The sequence below is a fragment of the Paramisgurnus dabryanus genome, chromosome 19 (assembly GCF_030506205.2).
Source record: "Paramisgurnus dabryanus chromosome 19, PD_genome_1.1, whole genome shotgun sequence".
Lineage (NCBI taxonomy): Eukaryota > Metazoa > Chordata > Actinopteri > Cypriniformes > Cobitidae > Paramisgurnus > Paramisgurnus dabryanus.
In genome coordinates this window covers 15,477,716-15,502,455 of record NC_133355.1, presented here as the reverse complement: position 1 = coordinate 15,502,455, position 24,740 = coordinate 15,477,716, and the positions used below count along the sequence as shown (strand labels likewise).

General features: G+C 39.5%; 3 protein-coding genes across 4 annotated transcripts in view; 2 read left to right on the top strand and 1 right to left on the bottom strand.

The window, feature by feature from the left end:
- Positions 1-3,760, top strand: part of cap1 (CAP, adenylate cyclase-associated protein 1 (yeast)) — an 8,989-nt gene extending 5,229 nt beyond the window's left edge. The window contains exons 9-13 of the mRNA XM_065291024.1: positions 86-258; positions 1,130-1,253; positions 2,181-2,263; positions 2,355-2,498; positions 2,589-3,760. Coding sequence (XP_065147096.1) covers positions 86-258; positions 1,130-1,253; positions 2,181-2,263; positions 2,355-2,498; positions 2,589-2,672 — 608 coding nt within the window. The 3' untranslated portion in view covers positions 2,673-3,760. The remainder of the gene's footprint in view (positions 1-85; positions 259-1,129; positions 1,254-2,180; positions 2,264-2,354; positions 2,499-2,588) is intronic.
- Positions 3,761-4,070: 310 nt separating this feature from the next.
- ppt1 (palmitoyl-protein thioesterase 1 (ceroid-lipofuscinosis, neuronal 1, infantile)) lies at positions 4,071-10,185 on the bottom strand. The gene is made up of 10 exons (XM_065291025.1): positions 10,103-10,185; positions 9,655-9,774; positions 9,374-9,483; positions 9,165-9,292; positions 9,019-9,089; positions 8,700-8,802; positions 8,507-8,597; positions 8,336-8,434; positions 8,173-8,244; positions 4,071-4,454 (listed from the first exon to the last, which is right to left on the bottom strand). The coding sequence occupies exons 1-10, from the start codon at positions 10,149-10,151 to the stop codon at positions 4,332-4,334; spliced, it is 966 nt and encodes a 321-aa protein (XP_065147097.1). The 5' UTR covers positions 10,152-10,185; the 3' UTR covers positions 4,071-4,331.
- Positions 10,186-10,336: 151 nt separating this feature from the next.
- Positions 10,337-16,619, top strand: LOC135780077 (sialin). Of its 2 annotated transcripts, none has more exons than XM_065291015.1 (12): positions 10,337-10,610; positions 11,038-11,094; positions 11,262-11,403; positions 11,536-11,753; positions 11,846-12,079; positions 12,170-12,344; positions 12,503-12,621; positions 12,752-12,913; positions 13,056-13,188; positions 14,795-14,942; positions 15,074-15,164; positions 15,257-16,619. In XM_065291015.1, the coding sequence occupies exons 3-12, from the start codon at positions 11,307-11,309 to the stop codon at positions 15,407-15,409; spliced, it is 1,530 nt and encodes a 509-aa protein (XP_065147087.1). In that variant the 5' UTR covers positions 10,337-10,610; positions 11,038-11,094; positions 11,262-11,306; the 3' UTR covers positions 15,410-16,619. The 2 variants fall into 2 exon arrangements, with proteins under 2 accessions (XP_065147087.1, XP_065147085.1); XM_065291013.1 differs by having other exon boundaries at positions 10,337-10,619.
- Positions 16,620-24,740: the final 8,121 nt, after the last annotated feature.

Genomic DNA, 24,740 nt, shown 5'->3' with positions numbered 1-24,740 from the left:
AATAAATTGATTATGAAGATAACTTCTCGCATGTCCAGTTATACATTTTGGGTATGTCTTTATCCCCCCCCCCCCCCCCTTTTAGGCCTGAAGCATGTGTCTGATAAAGAAAAGACTCATAAGAATCCTGCACTCAAGGCCCAAGCAGGTCCCGTGGCATCTGGACCCAAACCCTTCGTTGCTAACCCCTCAGTAAAGGCCAGTCCAGCCCGCACCTTGCCCCCTGTCCTGGAGCTGGATGGCAAGAAGTGGAAAGTGGTAAGTGAGTCTGTATGCCAGTTTAAATCTGTGTATGCAGCAGAATTTTTTTTTTTGAAAGCATTATTTTTAAGAACTGTAGTTCACACATTTTTGTAAATGTTTGTCTGTGACATTAAAAAAAGACACTTTATCAGGGTTCCCACGGGTCCTTGAAATCCTTAAAAGTTTGTGAATCTGGGTGAAAAAATTCAAGGCCCTGGGAAGTTTTTGAAAATATACATACAAAGATACGGGTCATTGAAAGTGCTTGAATCTATTTTATGCAAGAAGTTTTCTGGAAAAAAAATCCATATTATTCCTTGTGTAGTGTCGGATAATATCATAAAAAATCTAGAATTTTTAAGCACACATGCTAAACTGTTCGCTTTAAATGCTTATATCTTCTGTATGCGAAGGTTGATTCATACCAAAATGCTTTTTTGCATAGTTGTGTTTGACACATGAAAATGTCTCTGGTTACGTATGTAACTGTTGTTCCCTAAAAAGGGAACGAGACGCTGCGTCTCCCTTGCCATACGTCCTGCGTCCCTGTAACGCCATCTTTGGCAATATTTCAGATAGCGATTAACTTCCTGGTTCCTGTATCACCCTGTCTTTGTCATTAAGCAGTGACGCAACGCAAGTTCCCTCGAAAGGGAACTGTAACAATGTATCTTAAAAGGTAACATGATGTAACCTTGCTCTCAGGAAATGTGTCCCCACATTTAGTCCTTGAATTTGAGGGTATTGGACCTGGAAAGTCCTTGAAAGGTCCTTGAATTTGAAGTTGACCAAGGTGTGGGAACTCTGCTTTATAAATCTTTGTGTAAATGAAAACCCAGTGGCTTTAGACCAGCTTAATCTCTTGTGTTGCCTTTATTCCACCCAGGAAAACCATGAAGGTGCCCATGGCCTTGTGATCAGTGACACAGAGCTGAAACAAGTGGTTTATGCCTATAAGTGCAACAACAGCACTTTACAAGTAAAGGGAAAGATCAACTCCATTACTCTAGGTATGTACACATCAACCATCAGTTCACTTACCCTTTGTGTAATGTGTAATATACCTAAATAGATAGACATACACATTACATATGTATTTATTTATTTCGTTCATACAAACAAACATCACTTCATAGACTGCGGGTACTTTTTTTGTCAGCTGAACCCAATAAATTATTTACTTGAAGTTCCCCCTAAAAACCGTAAGCAAATATTTCAGTAATGTTTAAATGAAAAAAAGTTTTTGAAGCTGTTTTAACATTTTTATCAGTAGTATTTTACATGGTTATTATTATCTGTTATTGAACCTTCATCTGATCAATTTTCTTTTATTGGTACATAAACAACATATCACTATCTATATATATATATATATAATATTGTAGTTTAATTGTCACATGACATTCAGATAAAATATATATATATATATATATATATATATATATATATATATATAGTTAGTGTTTTATTCAGATTTTTTGATTTTTTTTAATTAATTATTTACATTTTATGATTTCATTATAATTGATTAGTTTTTCATCAACTCTTAAACCCCCTGCAATTCCCCTGTGAACCACCAGGGGGTTCTCAAACCGCAGTTTGGGAAACACTGTCTGAGGCTTTTTGGTTGATCGTATCACACAATTGTGTTGTGTTTGTTTCTATGTGTTCTATGAGTTTGTAAAAACATTTTCGAATGTTGAAAAAGCCTCTCTTAACATAACGAAATATATATTTGTCACTTTTTATATCATTTATTTCTATTAAATGGGAGAAGACGCGTCAATCTCAAATATGTTGTTTAACAGAAAGAATAGTCATGCGGAATGCTAATGCAAACAATTAATTTTAATTTGAAACATCATAATCTCTAAATGCTTTTTGGGACCTGTATAGGTATTAAGACTGTTTCATAATTTTCAATGGCTTTGTTGCAGATAACTGTAAGAAACTGGGTCTCGTCTTTGACGATGTCGTGGGTATTGTTGAGGTGATCAACTGTAAAGATGTAAAGGTCCAGGTATGTATCTCTACACTTTACATTTCTCAACAAAATGTAAAAATATCTGTTTTGCACCACCTTATTTGCTGAATTTCTGTTGTCTGTCCAGGTAATGGGTAAGGTGCCAACCATTTCCATCAACAAGACTGATGGCTGCCACGTTTACCTGAGTAAAGACTCGCTGTCGTGCGAAATCATCAGTGCTAAGAGCTCCGAGATGAACGTGCTGGTGCCCAACAAAGATGGAGAATATGTAAGCGCAGGAATTTATGCATTATTATAAAGATTTGTCACAAGCACGATGAGTATTAGATGGCACATTGCTTTTATGTTTTCTTTCCAGACTGAGATCCCAGTTCCTGAACAATTCAAAACTGTATGGGATGGTAGCAAGCTGGTCACCACGGCAACCGAGATTGCCGGATAAACCATCAGCCTGCACGAGACCACCCCCATTGCAGTGTCCTACCTGACTGAACAAGAGCTTAAACTACAAAGTTGAATGGAATGCCAACCGGGTCACACTCCTTTTAGCCAATCGCAGCGGAAATCTCCCATCAGCTACTGAAACGACTGCTTGCTTACCAGAAGCACTTGCTCAGCCAGTGGCAGGACTTTATTCTGTTCATTCCAATTGATTAAACATAGCACTTGAAATCAATTGCCAACAATTAAGGTGTTTTTGTTTTTTTAACATATAGCTATGCTAAAAAACAACACGAATAGCCAAAATAAAGAAGCAGGTTGTTTTATCTTGTTGTTGTATTTCCTATCTTATTTTTCCATTTGATTTTGATTTTTACGGTCAAGGGCATGGTCGGGGGCAGTCACAGCAGTTTCTGTTTGACATATGCAATTTAGACCTGAAGCACACAGATGACCACTTACTCAGACATTTACTGTAACTTTATTCATTTTTCTAGGAGTAACTATACTAAAGATTTGTGTCAAATCTTGGAGAGCTAATTGGCGATGAAAACGAGTTACGTGCAGGATCACAGATCATTTCAATCATGACGTTAAAACTGTATGTTGTAGAAAACTAGTGACTTTAGAAATATTCCTTCATTTCGTTTTGTATTCCAGAACACATGGCTCATTCCTTGTAGTATGAATAATTAAACATTCCATAGTTCATAATGGAAGGGTGTAGAAAGCTTATTAATGTTTTGTGTTGGCACAAACTGGAAAGATACAGGTAAAGCATAATGTTTTGATGCTTGTGGTACTGTCAATGTTGGATTATGGGTTGTCTCGTCTGATACTGATATTAGACTATCTGCTGTAATAACTTGTACAGATATTGGCTTTATACGACTTGTGTCCACCTCTTGATCTCACCACATGCTTTAACTAGTTTATCTTCTGATTTAAACCTCTTAATCATTTCCTTTCATAATTTTAAGATCATGAGTATGGAATTTGTTTTGTATCATTTGTCTTTTTCTCCTATTTGGCCAAGTTAAATTTTCATGAGTACAGGAGAACAAACAATAAAGTTGTTGCAATAAATAACATCTGTTCTTGAGTCTTTGATGTGTCTTATAGGTAACACTTTACAATAAGGTTATATTAGTAAATGCTAAATCCACTGTTAGCTATATCATTAATTTGTGTTCAACTTGATGTGGATAGCATACACCATAGCATGAGTTAAAGAAATACAGTTTAAAAATCATTATCCATCCCCATCTTTAATGTTTTACATCATTCACATTACATGCAATGTAATAATCCTTAGTTTTTCAGTCCACGGTGATGAAATTGTGTTTGAAAGCATTTAATAAGCTTTCGTTTGTGAATAAATAAAATAAAGATCATACGGTTCAAAATAATCAAATTTTATTGATCAGCGAATGTAAAATAAAAAACTAAATTACAACAAGTATATTTTTCATTTAAGTAAATGCGGAATTTGTTCGGAATACATTTTGTAAAATTAGATCAGTGCAATAAAACAAGCAGGACGACTGGCTTCATTTGAATATGAGACAAACATATAAAACTCAGAAACAGTAGTTAGGAACATGCCACATCAGCAGATGCGTGTAAACGTAAGCTCTCATTGGACACCGTGTCACTCCGCTTAGCGTAGATAAGGAAGTAAATTTTGGTTAAACCATTCGTTTGTGAACTGCAAGTGATCTCCATTAGTGGAAAGGAACACAAGTTTTCCTGCTTTATCCATCACTGCTAATCCCAGACGATCCTGACAAAAGTTAGAAATGTAAATCATCAAGCCTTACAGTATATAGACCCCTATTTAAAGAACTAGTCAAACAAATAAGCAGTACTTTTTATTTAGTAAGTTGATTATATAGGACATGTGTGAAGAAGTAACCCTAACTTTATAATAAGGTTGTATTAGTTAACATTATTGGCTTACATGAATTTATCCCAAAATAACAATAGTTTTTTAGCATTTATTAATCCTTTTTTAAAGACAGTTAATGCAAATTGTTAATGTTTGTAAATGTAAATTTTGACAGTTGCAAGTTTTGATTTAAAAATTATTTATAAATGCTGAAATAACTTAAACTAAGACTGCTAAATGCTGTGGATGTATTGTTCATTGTTAGTTTTTGTTAGTAAATGCATAAATAATTGTTAAAGGGATAGTTGAAAACTCTGTCATCACTAAGGGGTTGTGTACACCAAAACTTTTACGCCCGCGGCCGGCGCATGTTTTCAATTGTTTCCAATGGAAGCTCGCCGTTTTTCAAATAAGCCAGCAGCTAGCGGGTTTTTTCCGCGCTGAAAACCGGCGCCTGGCGGTTTTCACGTGCTCGGCGCTGAGAGTCTAGAGTTGAAAGAGATTCAACTTTGGGAAAAAAGCTCCGCTCGTCAATGTCAGTTCTCACACGGCCGCCCAATCACAGTGGAGCAGGGGCGGGACATTACCACAGCAACCAACCGGCTCACAGCTGAAGTATCACAGCTACCAAAGTGCTCAGCTGAAGAAAGCTGGCACTCGGCTGAAAAACAGCTGGCATTCGGCGTCCTCAAGGCGTTTTCAGCCGCGTTTAAAAGTTTTGGTAAACACGGCTGAAAACACCTGGACAACGCCGAATGCCAGCTGTTTTTCAGCTGAGTGCCAGCTTTCTTCAGCTAAGCGCTTTGGTAGCTCTGATACGTCAGCTGTGAGACGGTTGGTTGCTGTAATACTTGTCCCGTCCCACCTCCACTGTGATTGGACGGCCGTGTGAGAACTGACATTGACGAGCGGAGCTTTTCATCCAAAGTTGAAAATTTTTCAACTCTCAGGGGCTGGACACACCAAAACTTTTAAACGCGGCTGAAAACGCCTTGAGGACGCCGAATGCCAGCTGTTTTTCAGCTGAGTGCCAGCTTTCTTCAGCTGAGCGCTTTGATAGCTGTGATACTTCACCTGCGAGCCGGTTGGTTGCTGTGGTAATGTCCCGCCCCTCCTCCACTGTGATTGGGCGGCCGTGTGAGAACTGACATTGACGAGCGGAGCTTTTCTCCCAGAGTAGAATATCTTTCAACTCTAAACTCTCAGCACCGAGCGCGTGAAAACCGCCGAGCGCCGGTTTTCAGCGCGGAAAAAACCGCTAGCTGCTGGCTTATTTGAAAACCGCCGAGCTTCCATTGGAAACAATTGAAAACATGCGCCGGCCGCGGGTGTAAAAGTTTTGGTGTACACAACCCCTTAGTGCTGAGCGCGGAAAAACCACTGGGCGCCGGTTTTCAGCGCGGAAGAAAACTGCTAGCTGCTGGCTTATTTGAAAAACGCAGAGCTTCCATTAGAAACAATTGAAAACATGCGCCGGCCGCGGGCGTAAAAGTTTTGCGGTACACAACCCCTTAGGGGCTGGACACACCAAAACTTTTAAACGCGGCTGAAAACGCCTTGAGGACGCCGAATGCCAGCTGTTTTTCAGCTGAGTGCCAGCTTTCTTCAGCTGAGCGCTTCGGTAGCTGTGATACTTCAGCTGCGAGCCGGTTGGTTGCTGTGGTAATGTCCTGCCCCTCCTCCACTGTGATTGGGCGGCCGTGTGAGAACTGACATTGACGAGCGGAGCTTTTCTCCCAGAGTAGAATATCTTTCAACTCTAAACTCTCAGCACCGAGCGCGTGAAAACCGCCGAGCGCCGGTTTTCAGCGCGGAAAAAACCGCTAGCTGCTGGCTTATTTGAAAACCGCCGAGCTTCCATTGGAAACAATTGAAAACATGCGCCGGCCGCGGGTGTAAAAGTTTTGGTGTACACAACCCCTTAGTGCTGAGCGCGGAAAAACCACTGGGCGCCGGTTTTCAGCGCGGAAGAAAACTGCTAGCTGCTGGCTTATTTGAAAAACGCAGAGCTTCCATTAGAAACAATTGAAAACATGCGCCGGCCGCGGGCGTAAAAGTTTTGCGGTACACAACCCCTTAGGGGCTGGACACACCAAAACTTTTAAACGCGGCTGAAAACGCCTTGAGGACGCCGAATGCCAGCTGTTTTTCAGCTGAGTGCCAGCTTTCTTCAGCTGAGCGCTTCGGTAGCTGTGATACTTCAGCTGCGAGCCGGTTGGTTGCTGTGGTAATGTCCTGCCCCTCCTCCACTGTGATTGGGCGGCCGTGTGAGAACTGACATTGACGAGCGGAGCTTTTCTCCCAAAGTTGAATCTCTTTCAACTCTAGACTCTCAGCGCCGAGCGCGGAAAAACTGCAGAGCGCCGGTTTTCAGCACGGAAAAAACCCGCTAGCTGCTGGCTTATTTGAAAAACGCCGAGCTTCCATTGGAAACAATTGAAAACATGCGCCGGCCGCGGGCGTAAAAGTTTTGCTGTAGACAACCCCTTACTCACCCTCAAGTTGTTCCAAACTTTTTTTTGTTTATAACTAAACAGATCCAGGGGACCAATAGTCCCTTTCACACATAGGCTTTACTGGTAATTTACTGGTAAATTGCCGCTAACAGGTCATGTGTGAACAAAACCTTTCGTGCTGTCAATTTACCAGTAAGAGAGTTTGTAAGATTACCAGTAATTTACCAGTAAGCGCTATGTGTGAACAAAAAATATAGGTTACCGGCATTTGGAACGGACGACGTCGTGCTGACAGCTTCGGGCCAATCATAACATTTTGATATATATGACGTTTACCCCCGCACTGTTTACGGACGTTTCCACACACACGCTGTTTAAAAGTTGAGCACACCTGAAGTTAACATCCACATTTCTTCACCAAAGTGTGTGTGTGTGAACAGTACATTTTCGTTTATTACTGGTAAGTTCATTCTGGTAAATTCATGGTAATTTACCGGAATTACTGTGTAAAAGAGGCTACTGACTTTCATAGTATTATTTTTTCCTACTATGGAAGTCAATGGTGCTCCAGATCTGCTTGGCTACATTTTTTTATATCTTCATTTGTGCTCAGCAGAACAAAGAAATGTATGCAGATTCAAAAAAAACTTAAGGGGGAGTAAATAAATAATGACATATTTTTCATTTTTGCGTGAACTGTCCCTTTACCAAATACAACCTTATTGTAAAGCGTTAACAAAAGTTTAAATGAAAACAAAAATATTTCATATTAAAAAGATGCGTCACTGGTATTGATATGAATGGGGGAGATCGCAACAGTCAGAATGGCCGATCTAATCCCGCCTCCCAGTTAAAAGAGCCAATCGGAATCCTCTCAGAGAGGGACTTTGTGCATACACAGAATCAACAGGTCTTGTTTGTCTTGTTCTAACAAGATCTGGAGATGTTGCAAATATGGTGGGGGAGTGATGCAACTTCCTTAAAAGTACTTTGATGAAAATGAGTGGACTATGAAGGCATAGTCATATTAGCCAGAATATCCAATAAAAGAACAGGGAAGGTGAAGAGACTTTATGATTATAAAGGACATGGCAAGAAAACCTGCTAAACTTTGTGCAGATTTCCTGGTTGCATCATTGTAACAAGAATAACTTTACCTCTTTATATATGGGACTTTCCTGTAGTGTTTCCATCTCTTGAGCTTGACCAAGTTTATAGAAGCCAAACCACTAACAAAGAAATTTTGTTAGCAAATGTGCAATTTTATTATAAGTTATAAAGAAAAAATGTAATAAACACTACTGATATAACACATTATACCTCAGAATCCACAGGATCTACCATAGTGTCCTGCAGGAACTTAACCATGACAAACTTATTTAGAGACATCAGATTCTTCTTGTAGGTCTCATTCACCACCTGAAAGAATTCATATTAATTTAGCAAAAAAATAATAATAATGCTTTTCCAATAAGATCTCCATTTACTTACCCGCTCCTGGTTAATGTCGGCAAGGAATAGGCTGTATTTTTTATACAAGTCATCATTAAGGGGATCATGCCAGTATTGTGCCTGCACCAAGCTAAAATGAAATGATACATTTAATGTTATTGACTGGTAGCTTGCCTTGCACCACTTCAACTTAACTTATGAAGTAGATTGTTAAGAATGTCCAGGCACGCACTGTTTCTGAACTAAATCTGTGTATGCGCCCGAGTTGAGTTCCTTGCGAATCCAGTCACAGATATGAGAACTCTCACCAGGGCATCGTGGAAGACCATATACCCCTGTGAAAGCAAAAAAGAGGAACAGCAAACAAGAGTTAAAATACAGTAAAGATGTCAAACAAACAAAACCATGTTTGGTTGGCCATGACAATGAGTATTATATGCAGTAAAAGGTTGTGACAAATGTTACAACCCCATTATAACAACTTAATAAACTTAAGTAATCTTAGTTCTGTGAAAAACAAATTATACACTAAATAGAGAGACTCATATTACCTTGATGCTGCCCACCGACAGAGATGAGGTTCTTCATTGGTGGATATGGGCAGCGCTGTGCAACAGCTCGCCTTATGAAATATTAACCCGTTACAAAACAGAAAGGTACAATGATAGGATATGATGTACACTAAATTATTACTCACAAAAACTGTGACCCCTGGGAAAAGCCCATTGCGTTATAGCCTTCCTTCAGTTTTGGGTCTTGGGCTAACTGATCACATACAAATGACACCTGCGCATTAACATCCATGAAGAAGCCATTTTCAGTGTCCTGTAAAGAAAGCAACCAAAATAAGACGGTTTTATTTGAAAAGACATCAACATAAAATGGCCATTTTGTAAGTGTTTTTACCTGTAAGACAGAGCTGCCGATCATTAGGGACAGCACATAAATCCCTGGCACTTCTTTCTCCACCATCTTCTTTATTGCACCCATGCTGAGTGGATTGCAGCAACTGTCCCCTGCACAAACATACACAGTGACAATTAAATGATTGTACACTCAATACTTGATTCATTTGTTTCTACTGATGTGGTAAACATTTTATGGTTAGATTGTGAAATTATTCAGGTTGTTATTCACTTGCAGACTGTAGATTAGTCATGCCTAGACTTCATTTAAAAGTGTCTCACCCATGCCATGCCATATAACCAAAGGGGTGGTGTCGTTCGATGCCCATGAGGACCCAAACAGCAACAGAAGACATCCAGAAACAAAGATAAGCCGTGACTCCGTTGACATACCCATATTTGCTGCGAAACAAGAATGCACTTCACGTAAATACAGAATTTATTTCATTTACGGAAGTGAATAAGTGAAGTGAGTCACCCGCGGTATTTCATGAGCCACCCATTTAAAAGTCAAATGCAGTTTCATATGATGATAAAAAAACAGATTAACAATAATTTAGCTGCGGTGACGTGATATGTTTCGTGTCAAAAGCTACGTAGCATTCAGTGCAGGCAGGAACTGTGCGCTAACGTCGAATACTTATTTTACTTTTACAGTTATATAGCGATAAACCTTGATTATATATAGCTAAACTGTATTTATACATATATGAAAGATATAATAAAATACCACTGTGCACTTCCTGTGGTAACTTTCTTGTCCAACGATCACATGACATAAACGAAACACTGGGCGTGTTTGAGTTTCGTGCGGCGCTGCGCAGACTTATCGGCGTATGACTTCGACGTACCGTGAGAGTGCAATTTTTGATCGCTCTCGCGTTATATTGATGTCATACGCGGATTGATCTGCGCAGCGCCACATGAAGTCAGAACTATTGCGGATATTATTCAAAGCAGGAAGTGTCAAGATATCATGTGACCATGCAACGCTTCTGTCAAAACAATGAATGTATGTGGCGGCGCGACAACATAAATGTTTACCGGTGTGAATAGTTTATCATTTAAAAATATATATGTTTTAATAGAAAAATAAGACGTTTGGTGACAATATGGGGTGTATGGGCCAGGAAAAGCATAATCTTTCTGATTCACCGGATGCGCCGGATTTTTGTTTGAGATGGTTTGGATGTTTATGAAGAAGTTAATTTGAAGATCCATTCTCACACAAAAATAAGGTGAATAAGGTACGTAACTAAATAATGTATATGCGACTAAACACTTAACAAGAGATTTAAATTATTAGCGTATTCTCGTAAATTATTAGCTAACAAGTCGTATAGACATGTTGGGAAAAAATTCTCAGTTTTATAATTTTGTAAAGTATTGTTTACTGCTGTCATAGCTCATGTTGATAATAGTAAACCCATATTGTAAAGTGATACCAAAAAAAGTCACCTGTCATGATGATTTTTAAACATGCCGATGCTGGTTGTTGTGGTGGCAGATGTTTCAACTCACTTGTCAGCTGATCCGCTCCATAAACACTTTATATCTGTCAGCAGAAATCTGATCATATAGGGTTAACATGCTGTCATGAGTGTCCAAGCTTATGTTCTGCTTTAAAGATAATGGAAACTTAAAACCAGATTTGTTATTTTGCAGTCTCTACACTCACACATCCTTATCACTACTCTACAAGACTTCATGCTGTCTATCCGAGTGAGTATTTGTTATTAATTTAGGAAAAAAATACATTTAACAAGAACTATGAGACTTTACTACCAATATGAATAGAGTCTTATCGATTTTTTTTTGTTGTTGTTGTCAATTTTGTGTCAAACATGTGTTTTGGATCAATTACATTATCTACCTTGTTTATGCTACAGGTTCTGTGAATGCTACACTTGGTGTATATTTAACTGTTTGTGATCATGGCTCTTCAAAACGGTTACTCCGTTAATACAACTTCAGATGACCAAGACAGCGACACGGCACCACTTCTTAAAAAAGAAGTTGAAGAAATCACAGGTTAGTCTTTAGATTTGAAACATCATGCTTTTATACTGTAGATTTTTTTTACACATTTCATTTTTAATGTGGTGTAAACATATATACAGTGTATGAATTTGTCATTACTAAATGTTTTTAAATGTGCTGCAGTTTCTCCCAAATGTTGCTCGGTACGATGCAATCTGGCTGTTTTGATGTTCTTTGGCTTTGCTGTGGTCTATGGCCTTCGTGTAAATCTCAGTGTTGCTATGGTTGCCATGGTTAACTATACCGGTAACGAGTCGATTGGCAGCAAAATTTCAAATGAATGTCCGGTACCCAATAATACATTTGACAACAGCAGCCAGAGTTCAGATCAGCCAGATGGGGTAAGAAATATAATTGACATCTATTCTTTCATGTACTGAACCTGGTCATTCCATGGAATATTTTTCTTTTATAATCAAAATTCTCTTCCCAGTTTCCAAAATATGCATGGAGTTCCACGACACAGGGAATGCTGCTGAGTGCTTTCTTTTTTGGATATCTGTTTACTCAAATCCCGGGAGGGTACCTGTCGGGACGCTTCGGAGGAAGCATCTTTCTTGGAGGAGGTGTACTTGGAACCGCAGTCCTTACTCTTCTGACACCACTGTCAGCACAGCTCGGAGCAAACTGGCTGTTTGCCTTACGTTTCTTGGAAGGCTTTGGGGAGGTTGGGGAACCTACGTAATATCCAAAAATGTTTGACCAGATTCTTGAAGTATTTAAGCAAACATCAAGTTCTGTGTATGTGCTTTTGCAGGGTGTGACTTTCCCTGCCATGATGGCTATGTGGGCCCGTTGGGCTCCCCCATTGGAAAGATCTCGTCTGATGACCTTCTCTGGTGCTGGATCAAGCTTTGGTGCCTTTGTATCTCTTCCTCTCACTGGCTTCATCTGCCATAATCTGGGATGGCCAGCAGTCTTCTACTTCTGTGGTGAGTTCCTGCTAAACATTCAAGGCCATTGCATGTTTTTGCTGATAATTATGCATACATTTATAAGAAAAAGTTACAAATGAATACTTTTCCCTTTAATATATGATTTTTCTGTAATTTCTCACTTTCATGCTTGTGTTGTTGTTGTTTACCACCAGGTGGTGCTGGTTGCCTTTGGGCAGTGTTTTGGTTTATCCTGGTATCAGATGAACCCAGATCTCACCCAAGAATTAGTGACCAAGAGAAAAATTACATAGTTACCTCAATAGGTCCACAGGTATGAACAAAGTTATGTTTTGAGTTTATGCATTAAGTGTATGAAGTCATTCAATCTTTCAGCCTTTATCTAATTCATTTATACATTTGATCAAGCTTTTCTATATTAATGTGATTTGTATTTGTTCTAGGGGACAGCACATGGTTGGTCAGTGCCTCTACGATCTATGGTCTTCTCTGTTCCTCTTTGGGCCATTATCATTTCACAGATGTGTTCAAACTGGTCTTATTACACTCTGCTCACCTCACTCCCAATTTACATGGACACTGTGCTCCACTTTAATATACAGCAGGTGAGAGAAATCTGTGTAATCCATTAGAATATTAATTCTGGGTTTACACACGTGCAAATCAGAGGTCAAATCTTTCTTTTTTGGATAAAAACATCTGCCAAATACATAAATGTAAATGTATTTTATTCTGTTTGTTTTTTAGAATTCGTTTCTCTCTGCTCTGCCCTATCTGGGTGGCTGGGTGTTCTCAGTGAGTTCAGGTGTGCTGGCAGACTCCATTCTGGAGAGGGAGGCCATGAGTGTCACAGCTGTCCGAAAAATCTTCACTTTTATTGGTATGTGATTTGGGAGCTTTCACTGTCCTTGCTGATTTGCTGCTACACGGTCATTATTACTTAACAGGGAATCTTTCTGTATACTTCCTAAGTACATTGCAAAAAATAATTTTTTTAGTGTTTTTGTCTTGTTTTCAGTAAAAATATCTAAAAATTCTTAAATTAAGATATATTTTCTTGATGAGCAAAATGACCCAAGAAAATAAGTCTAGTTTTTAGACAAAAAAATTCTAATTTAAGTGATTTTGTGCATAAAACAAGCAAAAAAATCTGCCAATGGGGTAAGCTAATTTTTCTTGAATTTAGTGTTTAAGAAAAATGCTCAAGATTTTTTGCTACCCCATTGACAGATTTTTTTGCTTGTTTTATGCACATAATCACTTAAATTAAATATTTTTGGTCTAAAAACTAGACTTATTTTCTTGGGTCATTTTGCTCATCAAGAAAAAGCATTTTAATTTAAGAAGTTTTAGATATTTTTACTGAAAACAGGACAAAAATACTAAGAATTTTTTTCTTGAAAATAATTTTTTGCAGTGTAAACTCAGGTCTGATTCACAAAAATGTTCTTAAAATAAAAAATAAGAAGTTTGTAAGAATGTTTTTAAGTGCAATTCTCAAAAACCTCCTGTTCATGAGGTAACAATAAACTTGTTTCCATTAACCTTTGTTTTAGAACCTCATGATCATATAAACGTGTGATATGTAAATGACTGTCACGTTATATAGAAGATTAGATTATTGATTATTTGCTGATAATTTAACAGCAAATTTAATGTAGTACATTTTTTTGCTAGTAAAAAGAACTTATTATGAGTAAGAGTGGATGTAATGTAAGGTAGTTTCACTAGATAATTATTATATAAAAAATCCTCTTTCTAAACTAATCTTTGAAGAGAAAACGTAATAAACTTATAAAACATCTTGTGAGATTTGAGACATTTGTAAGCGTTTTTTATTTTAAGGGGACATACAATGTAAATGTAAATTTTTCCATGTTTAAGTGCTATAATTGGGTCCTCAGTGCTTTTATCAACCTAGAAAATGTGAATAAGATCAACCCAGTAACTTAGTTTTTGTAAACCATTCTTTGCAAGCATGTGAAAAAATAGGTCATTGAAATTTGGCTCCCCTGGTGATATCAAAAGGGGATAATACTGCACTATCGAACCACCACACCATTGCCATTTAGTACAGAGATCAGCTCATTTGCATGTTAAAGGACACACCCAAAATGGCAAATTTTTTGACTTGCTATAATCAATTATTAATGATATTTTGAGCTAGGACTTCACATATGTACTCTCGGGACACCAACAATTTATTTGACATCTTTAAAAAGTCTTGTGAAATGTCCCCTTTAAGTAAAAATAGCAATACCTGTTTTAGGCACCATAACAAGACAAAAGTGTAATTCAGTTTACTATATTTCTAAAAACATAGATAGTTGATATTTTAATATAAATGAATTTACTGCCTTAAACAAAAAAAATTCTATATTGGTTTTCTGCTTGAAAATGAACAGATACATTAGGGTACGTGCAGCTGTAAACTGTAATAGAGATTATTAGTGATTTTATTACTTGACTTTGTCTTTGGACTGTAGGTCTGTTTCTGCCTGCTATTTTTCTGGTTGCTGTGGGCTTCTCAGGCTGTAGTGGCGCTCTGGCCGTGGCTTTTCTCACTGTGTCCAGTGCGCTCGGAGGTTTCAGTGCTGCTGGAGTCTTCATTAACCAGATTGATATTGCTCCACGGTATAAACCCAATGTTATTTGACTAACTTGTATCAGTCTACACAATTAGTGATCTTTGCAGGCCCTACTTTTGTTGCATGAGTTATACTGTATAACCCTATAAGATCATTATAAAAGTGTTTTTTTTATAGGTATGCAGGAATACTTCTAGGAATCACAAACACATTTGGGACCGTCCCTGGTGTTGTTGCACCAATTGTAGTGGGGTACTTGACCACAGATGTGAGCTGTACTATTACACTTTACAAAACTCATTTATCTGTAAGAGATCACTTTTAAGTCATGTTTACACTTTGTTCTCCTTCTTCTGACAGAAACAGCACTTGGTTTTAGGGTGGAATCATGTGTTCTGGTTGTCTGGAGCAGTGAGTGCTTTTGGAGCCATCTTCTTTGTGATCTTTGGCACTGGAAAGATTCAGAGCTGGGCCGGGACAGATCAGGAGGCAGAGACAGATAAACGCCGTTAAATGCAAAACATTCCCGATTTTATTAAAAATTTAAGTCGCATATTATACTCAATACATGTAAAACTATACTGCACACACTTTTCAGGTCTTCTTAACTATATTTCACTCAGGGCTTTTAAATGAGGATTAAAGTGCTTTTAAGGGTGTTGTTCATTACTGTGCCAATATTCTACTCATTGTTCACATTAAGAGTTAAACACAAAAAATACAATGGAATTGACTCCATATTAAACATTGTTTACATGTTTATGCATTTGGCATTTAAAATGCTTCCAAACTTTTTGGGGTGGTTTCCCGGACGGGGATTAGCTTAAGCCAGGACTAGACCTAATTAGGAAATATAACTAGTTTTAACAAACATGCCTTACTAAAACATTAATCATATGTTAGTGCAAGGTTTTTTTTTTGGACAGCTAATTTATTTTAGTCTAGGAATAGTCTAATCCTTGTCCGGGAAACTGCCCCATAGTGCATTAGAAGCTATCCATCAGTATTTGTGTTTCTGAGTTTAACCCATGACCTTTTGTGTTTGTAATGCAATGCTCTACCACTGAACTATACAGGGAGCACTGTTTAATCAAGGTTAAAATCATTTTCATGCTTTTACAAATTTGTCACAAATGTAAAACCGATTTTAAATCATAACCATAATTTACTACATTGGGAAATACTATACTGAGCACTTTAATGAATACTTTTCTTTTATTGCCTTTAAGTCCTATGTAGTTTATGCATTTTAAATAATTATATTGCACTAATTGGGTTGGTAAATGAAGCTATGGGTGCTTGCTATCATTTTAAATATATTTCTTTTTTACTGGAATCTTTTTTAAGGTAAATGATTTCTCTGGTGTAAAACAATAATATAAACTTTTTCTTTTTTTTAAAGAAGGTTTACTTAATTTAAATATTTGAATGATAACATGGTATTAATAAACCAGTTTATTTTTTTTTTTTTTGTATTTTGCTTTGTAATGATGTAAGATGCCTCTGTAAAAGTATGATTTGAAGAATTGTATTTCAGCAGATCATATAAAAATGTTGTTGTTGTTTTTTAAGGTACGATAGCCAGCACTTTTTTAATACATTGTAAATTTTTTACTAAATATATTTCTAGTAATAGTAAAATTTGTAATTGCCATTAGGAAACTGTAAAATGGAATGACAAGAAAATGAACGCCATCTTGCTAATAAATGTTGATTTAGCCTTTGCAAAGTCACAGTTTCATCTAGTTTAATTGCCATATCATAACATTACAAAATTAACTATTATTTTTAGTTAATCGTAAATTGTTGTAATATGCTTATATGACTTGCGAATGTAATGCTCAGTTAACTTAAACCAGACTTGATGACGTATGAAACTTGCATATACGACCTCCAGAGGCTGCAGCCTTCAGATTAATAATTCAGGACTTCAAAACCAAAACTAGATAGAAAAGTTCGTCGGAACAAACTTTATGTTGGCTTGAGAAAGCCTAGTCTGAGAGTAGAGTTTGACAACTTAGCATGAAGCTATCATGATTTAAGATAAAGCTAGCATGATTTAACATGAAGCGAACATGATTTAGCATGAAGCTAGCATGATTTAGCATGAAGCTAGCATGAAGCTAGCATAATTTAACATGAGGCTAACATGATGATAGCATGATTAGCATAAAGCTAGCATGATGCTAGCATGATTAGCATGAAGCTAGTATGATGCTAGCATGATTAGCATGATGCTAGCATGATTAGCATGAAGCTAGCATGATGCTAGCATGATTAGCATGATGCTAACATGATTAGCATGAAGCTAGCATGATTAGCATGAAGCTAGCATGATTAGCATGAAGCTAGCATGATGTTAACATGATTAGCATGAAGCTAGTATGATTAGCATGAAGCTAGCATGATGCTAGCATGATTAGCATGAAGCTAGCATGAAGTTAGCATGATTAGCATGAAGCTAGCATGATGCTAGCATGATTAGCATGAAGCTAGCATGAAGTTAGCATGATTAGCATGAAGCTAGCATGATGCTAGCATGATTAGCCTGAAGCTAGCATGATGTTAGCATGATGAGCATGATGCTAGCATGATTAGCATGAAGCTAGCATGAAGATAGCATGATTAGCATGAAGCTAGCATGATGTTAGCATGAAGCTAGCATGATGTTAGCATGATTAGCATGAAGCTAGTATGATTAGCATGAAGCTAGCATGATGTTAGCATGATTAGCATGAAGCTAGCATGATGTTAGCATGATTAGCATGAAGTTAGCATGATGCTAGCATGATTAGCATGAAGCTAGCATGATGTTAGCATGATTAGCATGAAGCTAGTATGATTAACATGAAGCTAGCATGATGTTAGCATAATTAGCATGAAGCTAGCATGATTAGCAGGAAGCTAGCATGAAGCTAACATTTATTGCGTTGCTAGGGTACTAAGTTTGGTTGCTAGGGAGAAAATTGCCATCCCATAATGATCACCCTTCAAGCCACAAGTAAAACGGTCCAACCCCCGTGTCTCTACAATGTTCTGATGCGGAGATATAAGGCTTTGTTTATTCCGTTGCTAGGGTACTAAGTTTGGTTGCTAGGGAGAAAATTGGCATCCCATAATGATCACACTTCAAGCCACAAGTAAAACGGTCCAACCCCCGTGTCTCTACAATGTTCTGATGCGGAGATATAAGGCTTTGTTTATTCCGTTGCTAGGGTACTAAGTTTGGTTGCTAGGGAGAAAATTGGTATCCCATAATGATTACACTTCAAGCCACAAGTAAAACGGTCCAACCCCTGTGTCTCTACGATGTTCAGATCCAGAGATATAAGGCTTTGTTTATTATGTTGCTAGGGTCTTCATATTTTGTTGCTAGGGGCGTGGCTTAATACCTCAATAAGAATCCCAAGAGACTGATTGGATGCCTGAGTAAAATGAGCCCACCCCTATGTCTCTATGACACTCTGGTGCAAAGATATCCATCTGGGCTTTTTATAATGGTAGTCTATGGGAGATGTTGCTAGGGTACCCAAAATTGTTGCTAGGGGCGTGGCTTAATAGCTCTGGGGTGATCCTAAGAGACTGATTGGATGCTTGAGTAAAATTAGCCCACCCCCATGTCTCTAAGACACTCTAAAGTGAAGATATTCCATCTGGGACGCTTTTATTCCCTTTTATGGGCATGTTTCCTGCCCCATTATAAGTCAATGGGAAATTTTGGGGGCCCCTTACACCCCAGGGGTACAGCTTACACCCCATTGTGAGGTATGTTCTTACAGAGCCTGTCAGCCTCCTTAAATGTGGTAAGCCACAAGTTTCTACAAGTTTCTCACTCGCAGCTATGACCCGTCAAAGTTTGTCTCAATGTTAAGTCAATGGAAATTTTGGGGTGTTTCAGCGCCCCGTTTAGGAATTCGGAAGGTCCCTTCAGTTAGAAAAGATATAGCAACTCGAGTCAGATCAGACCGAAGGTATGTCCAAAGTTTGATGGCTGTAGCTTGAAAGCTCTAGGACGAGTTAGAGTTAGAAATTTTAGTCTCAGAAGAAAAAGAATAATAATAATAACTAGATATTAAAGTTTGAGGACAAACTTTATGTTGGCTTGACAAAGCCTGGTCTGAACGTTTAAGACAGTTTGACAGAAGTTTGACAGAAGTTTGACAGAAGTCTGGTTTAGTAGGCCAACTTGTTGTTAGTATGCTTAAGTATGAAGCTTTTTAAAATAAAGCTAACATAATTTAGCATAAAGCTAGCCTGATTTAGCATGACGCTAACATGATCTAGCATAAAGTCAGCATAAAGCTAACATGTTTAAAGACCCAACCCCCATGTCTCTATGATGTTCTGATGCGGAGATATAAGGCTTTGTTTGTTCCGTTGCTAGGGTACTAAGTTTGGTTGCTAGGCAGAAAATTGGCATCCCATAATGATTACACTTCAAGCCACAAGTAAAACGGTCCAACCCCCATGTCTCTATGATGTTCTGATGTGGAGATGTAAGGCTTTGTTTGTTCTGTTGCTAGGGTACTAAGTTTGGTTGCTAGGGAGAAAATCGACATCCCATAATGATTACACTTCAAGCCACAAGTAAAACGGTCCAACCCCCGTGTCTCTATGATGTTCTGATGCGGAGATACAAGGCTTTGTTTGTTCCGTTGGTAGGGTACTAAGTTTGGTTGCTAGGGAGAAAATTGGCATCCCATAATGATCACACTTCAAGCCACAAGTAAAACGGTCCAACCCCGTGTCTCTAAGATGTTCTGAAGCAAAGATATAAGGCTTTGTTTATTCCGTTGCTAGGGTACTAAGTTTGGTTGCTAAGGAGAAAATTGGCATCCCATAATGATCACACTTCAAGCCACAAGTAAAACGGTCCAACCCCCGTGTCTCTATGATGTTCTGAAGCGGAGATATAAGGCTTTGTTTATTCCGTTGCTAGGGTACTAAGTTTGGTTGCTAGGGAGAAAATTGGCATCCCATAATGATCAACCTTCACGCCACAAGTAAAACGGTCCAACCCCCGTGTCTCTATGATGTTCTGAAGCGGAGATATAAGGCTTTGTTTATTCCGTTGCTAGGGTACTAAGTTTGGTTGCTAGGGAGAAAATTGGCATCCCATAATGATCAACCTTCAAGCCACAAGTAAAACGGTCCAACCCCCGTGTCTCTATGATGTTCTGAAGCGGAGATATAAGGCTTTGTTTATTCCGTTGCTAGGGTACTAAGTTTGGTTGCTAGGGAGAAAAATGGCATCCCATAATGATCACACTTAAAGCCACAAGTAAAACGGTCCAACCCCCGTGTCTCTACAATGTTCTGATGCTGAGATATAAGGCTTTGTTTATTCCGTTGCTAGGGTACTAAGTTTGGTTGCTAGGGAGGAAATTGGCATCCCATAATAATCAACCTTCAAGCCACAAGTAAAACGGTCCAACCCCTGTGTCTCTAAGATGTTCTGAAGCGGAGAAATAAGGCTTTGTTTATTCCGTTGCTAGGGTACTAAGTTTGGTTGCTAGGGAGAAAATTGGCATCCCATAATGATCAACCTTCAAGCCACAAGTAAAACGGTCCAACCCCCGTGTCTCTATGATGTTCTGAAGCGGAGATATAAGGCTTTGTTTATTCCGTTGCTAGGGTACTAAGTTTGGTTGCTAGGGAGAAAATTGGCATCCCATAATGATCAACCTTCAAGCCACAAGTAAAACGGTCCAACCCCCATGTCTCTACGACACTCTAAAGTGAAGATATTCCATCTGGGACGCTTTTATTCCTTTATATGGGCATGTTTCCTGCCCCATTATAAGTCAATGGGAAATTTTGGGGGCCTCTTACACCCCAGGGGTACAGCTTACACCCCATTGTGATGTATGTTCTTACAGAGCCTGTCAGCCTCCTTAAATGTGGTAACCCACAAGTTTCTACAAGTTTCTCACTCGCAGCTATGACTCGTCAAAGTTTGTCTCAATGTTAAGTCAATGGAAATTTTGGGGTGTTTGAGCCCCCCGTTTAGGAATTCGGAAGGTCCCATCAGTTAGAAAAGTCATAGCATAAATCTACGGACCAGTCTTAAAAGTTTTGTAAAGTTTTGTGGGTGTAGCTTGAAAGCTCTAGGAGGAGTTACAGTCAGAAAAAGTAGGGATCAGAAGAAGAATAATAATAATAACTAGATAGGTACATTTCCTGAAGAAAATGTGAAGTGGTGCTTGCCGTGGCAAATTTCGGGGGACAATATATGATTATACTCCAAGCCAAAAGTAAAACAATTCAACCCACATGTCTCTACGATATTCTGATGCGAAGATATAAGGCTTTGTTTATTCGGTTGCTAGGGTACTGTATTTGGTTGCTAGGGAGAAAATTGGCATCCACTACTGATTACACTCCGAGTCACGAGTCAAACGGTCAAACCCCCGTGTCTCTACGATGTTCTGATGCGGAGATATAAGGCTTTGTTTACTCTGTTGCTAGGGTACTGTATTTGGTTGCTAGGGAAAAAATTGGCATCCACTAGTGATTACACTCCGAGATACGAGTCAAACGGTCCAACCCCCGTGCCTCTGCGATGTTCTGATGTGGAGATAAAAGGCTTTGTTTACTCTGTTGCTAGGGTACTGTATTTGGTTGCTAGGGAAAAAATGGCATCCACTAGTGATTACCCTCCGAGTCATGAGTCAAACGGTCCAACCCCCGTGTCTCTACGATGTTCTGATGCGGAGATATAAGGCTTTGTTTACTCTGTTGCTAGGGTACTGTATTTGGTTGCTAAGGGAAAAAATGGCATCCACTAATGATTACCCTCCGAGTCACGAGTCAAACGATCCAACCCCCGTGTCTCTACGATGTTCTGATGCGGAGATATAAGGCTTTGTTTACTCTGTTGCTAGGGTACTGTATTTGGTTGCTAGGGAAAAAAATGGCATCCACTAGTGATTACCCTCTGAGTCACGAGTCAAACGGTCCAACCCCCGTGTCTCTACGATGTTCTGATGCGGAGATAAAAGGCTTTGTTTACTCTGTTGCTAGGGTACTGTATTTGGTTGCTAGGGAAAAAAATGGCATCCACTAGTGATTACCCTCCGAGTCACGAGTCAAACGGTCCAAACCCCATGTCTCTACGATGTTCTGATGCGGAGATATAAGGCTTTGTTTACTCTGTTGCTAAGGTACTGTATTTGGTTGCTAGGGAAAAAAATTGCATCCACTAGTGATTACCCTCCGAGTCATGAGTCAAACGGTCCAACCCCCATGTCTCTACGATGTTCTGATGTGGAGATATAAGGCTTTGTTTACTCTGTTGCTAGGGTACTGTATTTGGTTGCTAGGGGCGTGGCTTGGGAGTGGCCAATGATGTGCCCAGTGATTACACTCCGAGTCACAAGTAAAACTGTCCAACCCCCGTGTCTCTACGATATTCTGATGCGGAGATATAAGGCTTTGTTTACTCTGTTGCTAGGGTACTGTATTTGGTTGCTAGGGGCGTGGCTTGGGAGTGGCCAATTATGTGCCCAGTGATTACACTCCGAGTCAGAAGTAAAACGGTCCAACCCCCGTGTCTCTACGATGTTCTGATGCGGAGATATAAGGCTTTGTTTACTCTGTTGCTAGGGTACTGTATTTGGTTGCTAGGGGCGTGGCTTGGGAGTGGCCAATGATGTGCCCAGTGATTACACTCCGAGTCACAAGTAAAACGGTCCAAACCCCGTGTCTCTACGATGTTCTGATGCGGAGATATAAGGCTTTGTTTATTCGGTTGCTAGGGTGCTCAAAAGTGGTTGCTAGGGGCGTGGCTTAGTAAGTCTGTAAGGATCCTGAGAGACTGATTGGATGCCTGAGTAAAATGAGCCCACCCCCATGTCTCTGTGACACTGTGGTGCAAAGATATCCATCTGGGCATTTTATAATGGCAGTCTATGGGATAGGTTGCTAGGGTGCCCAAAATGGTTGCTAGGGTAACCTTACACCCCATTGTGGGGGACGTCCTGACAGAGTCTAGCACCCTCTTTAATTTTAGCAACCCACATGTTTCTACGAAATCCTCGCTCGTACCTATGACCCGTCAAAGTATTTGCAATGTTAAGTCTATGGGATTTTCGCCCCATTGACTTTTCATTGGGGCACTTTTGGGCGCCTCTTACACCCCAGGGGTACAACTTACACCCCAATGTGATATATGTTCTTACAGAGTTTACCACCCTCTCCAAATGTTGTAACCTACATGTTTCTACAAAATCCTCGAGCGGAGCTATGACTCGTCAAAGTTGGGCTCAATGTTAAGTCAATGGGATTTTTGGGGTGGTTTTTCGCCCCCCTTTCGAAAATCCTGCACCCGATCGTTTATAAAAGTCATAGCAGTCGTGTCCTTAATAAGCCCGTCGATTTGAGCCCTCTTTCATGGGTCTACGACAAACCGTGCGGGACGAGTTAGGTGCCGAAAAAACGTGCAGATGTAAGAATAAAATATAATAATAATAACTAGATAGGTACATTTCCTGAAGAAAATGTGAAGTGGTGCTTGCCGTGGCAAATTTCGGGGGACAATATATGATTATACTCCAAGCCAAAAGTAAAACAATTCAACCCACATGTCTCTACGATGTTCTGATGCGGAGATATAAGGCTTTGTTTACTCTGTTGCTAGGGTACTGTATTTGGTTGCTAGGGAAAAAAATGGCATCCACTAGTGATTACCCTCCGAGTCACGAGTCAAACGGTCCAAACCCCGTGTCTCTACGATGTTCTGATGCGGAGATATAAGGCTTTGTTTACTCTGTTGCTAGGGTACTGTATTTGGTTGCTAGGGAAAAAAATGGCATCCACTAGTGATTACCCTCCGAATCACGAGTCAAACGGTCCAACCCCCGTGTCTCTACGATGTTCTGATGCGGAGATATAAGGCTTTGTTTACTCTGTTGCTAGGGTACTGTATTTGGTTGCTAGGGGCGTGGCTTGGGAGTGGCCAATTATGTGCCCAGTGATTACACTCCGAGTCACAAGTAAAACGGTCCAACCCCCGTGTCTCTACGATGTTCTGATGCGGAGATATAAGGCTTTGTTTATTCGGTTGCTAGGGTGCTCAAATTTGGTTGCTAGGGGCGTGGCTTGGGAGTGGCCAATGATGTGCCCAATTGTTACACCCCTAGTCACAAGTAAAACGGTCCAACCCCCATGTCTCTACGATGTTCTGATGCCGAGATATAACTGTTTGTATTTTATGTTGCTAGGGTGCTCAAAAGTGGTTGCTAGGGGCGTGGCTTAGTAAGTCTGTAAGTATCCTGAGAGACTGATTGGATGCCTGAGTAAAATGAGCCCACCCCCATGTCTCTATGACACTGTGGTGCAAAGATATCCATCCGGGCATTTTATAATGGCAGTCTATGGTATAGGTTGCTAGGGTGCCCAAAATGGTTGCTATGGTAACCTTACACCCCATTGTGGGGGACGTCCTGACAGAGTCTAGCACCCTCTTCAAATTTAGTAACCCACATGTTTCTATGAAATCCTGGCTCGGACCTATGACCCGTCAAAATTTTTGCAATGGTAAGTCTATGGGATTTTGCCCCATTGACTTTTCATTGGGGCACTTTTGGGCACCTCTTACACCCCAGGGGTACAACTTACACCCCATTGTGATCCATGTTCTTACAGAGCCTACCACCCTCTTTAAATGTTGTAACCCACATGTTTCTACAAAATCCTCGAGCGGAGCTATGACTCGTCAAAGTTGGGCGCAATGTTAAGTCAATGGGATTTTTTGGGTGGTTTTTCGCCCCCCTTTCGGAAATCCTGCACCCGATCGCTTATAAAAGTCATAGCACACCTCTCCTCAATAAGCCGGTCGATTTGA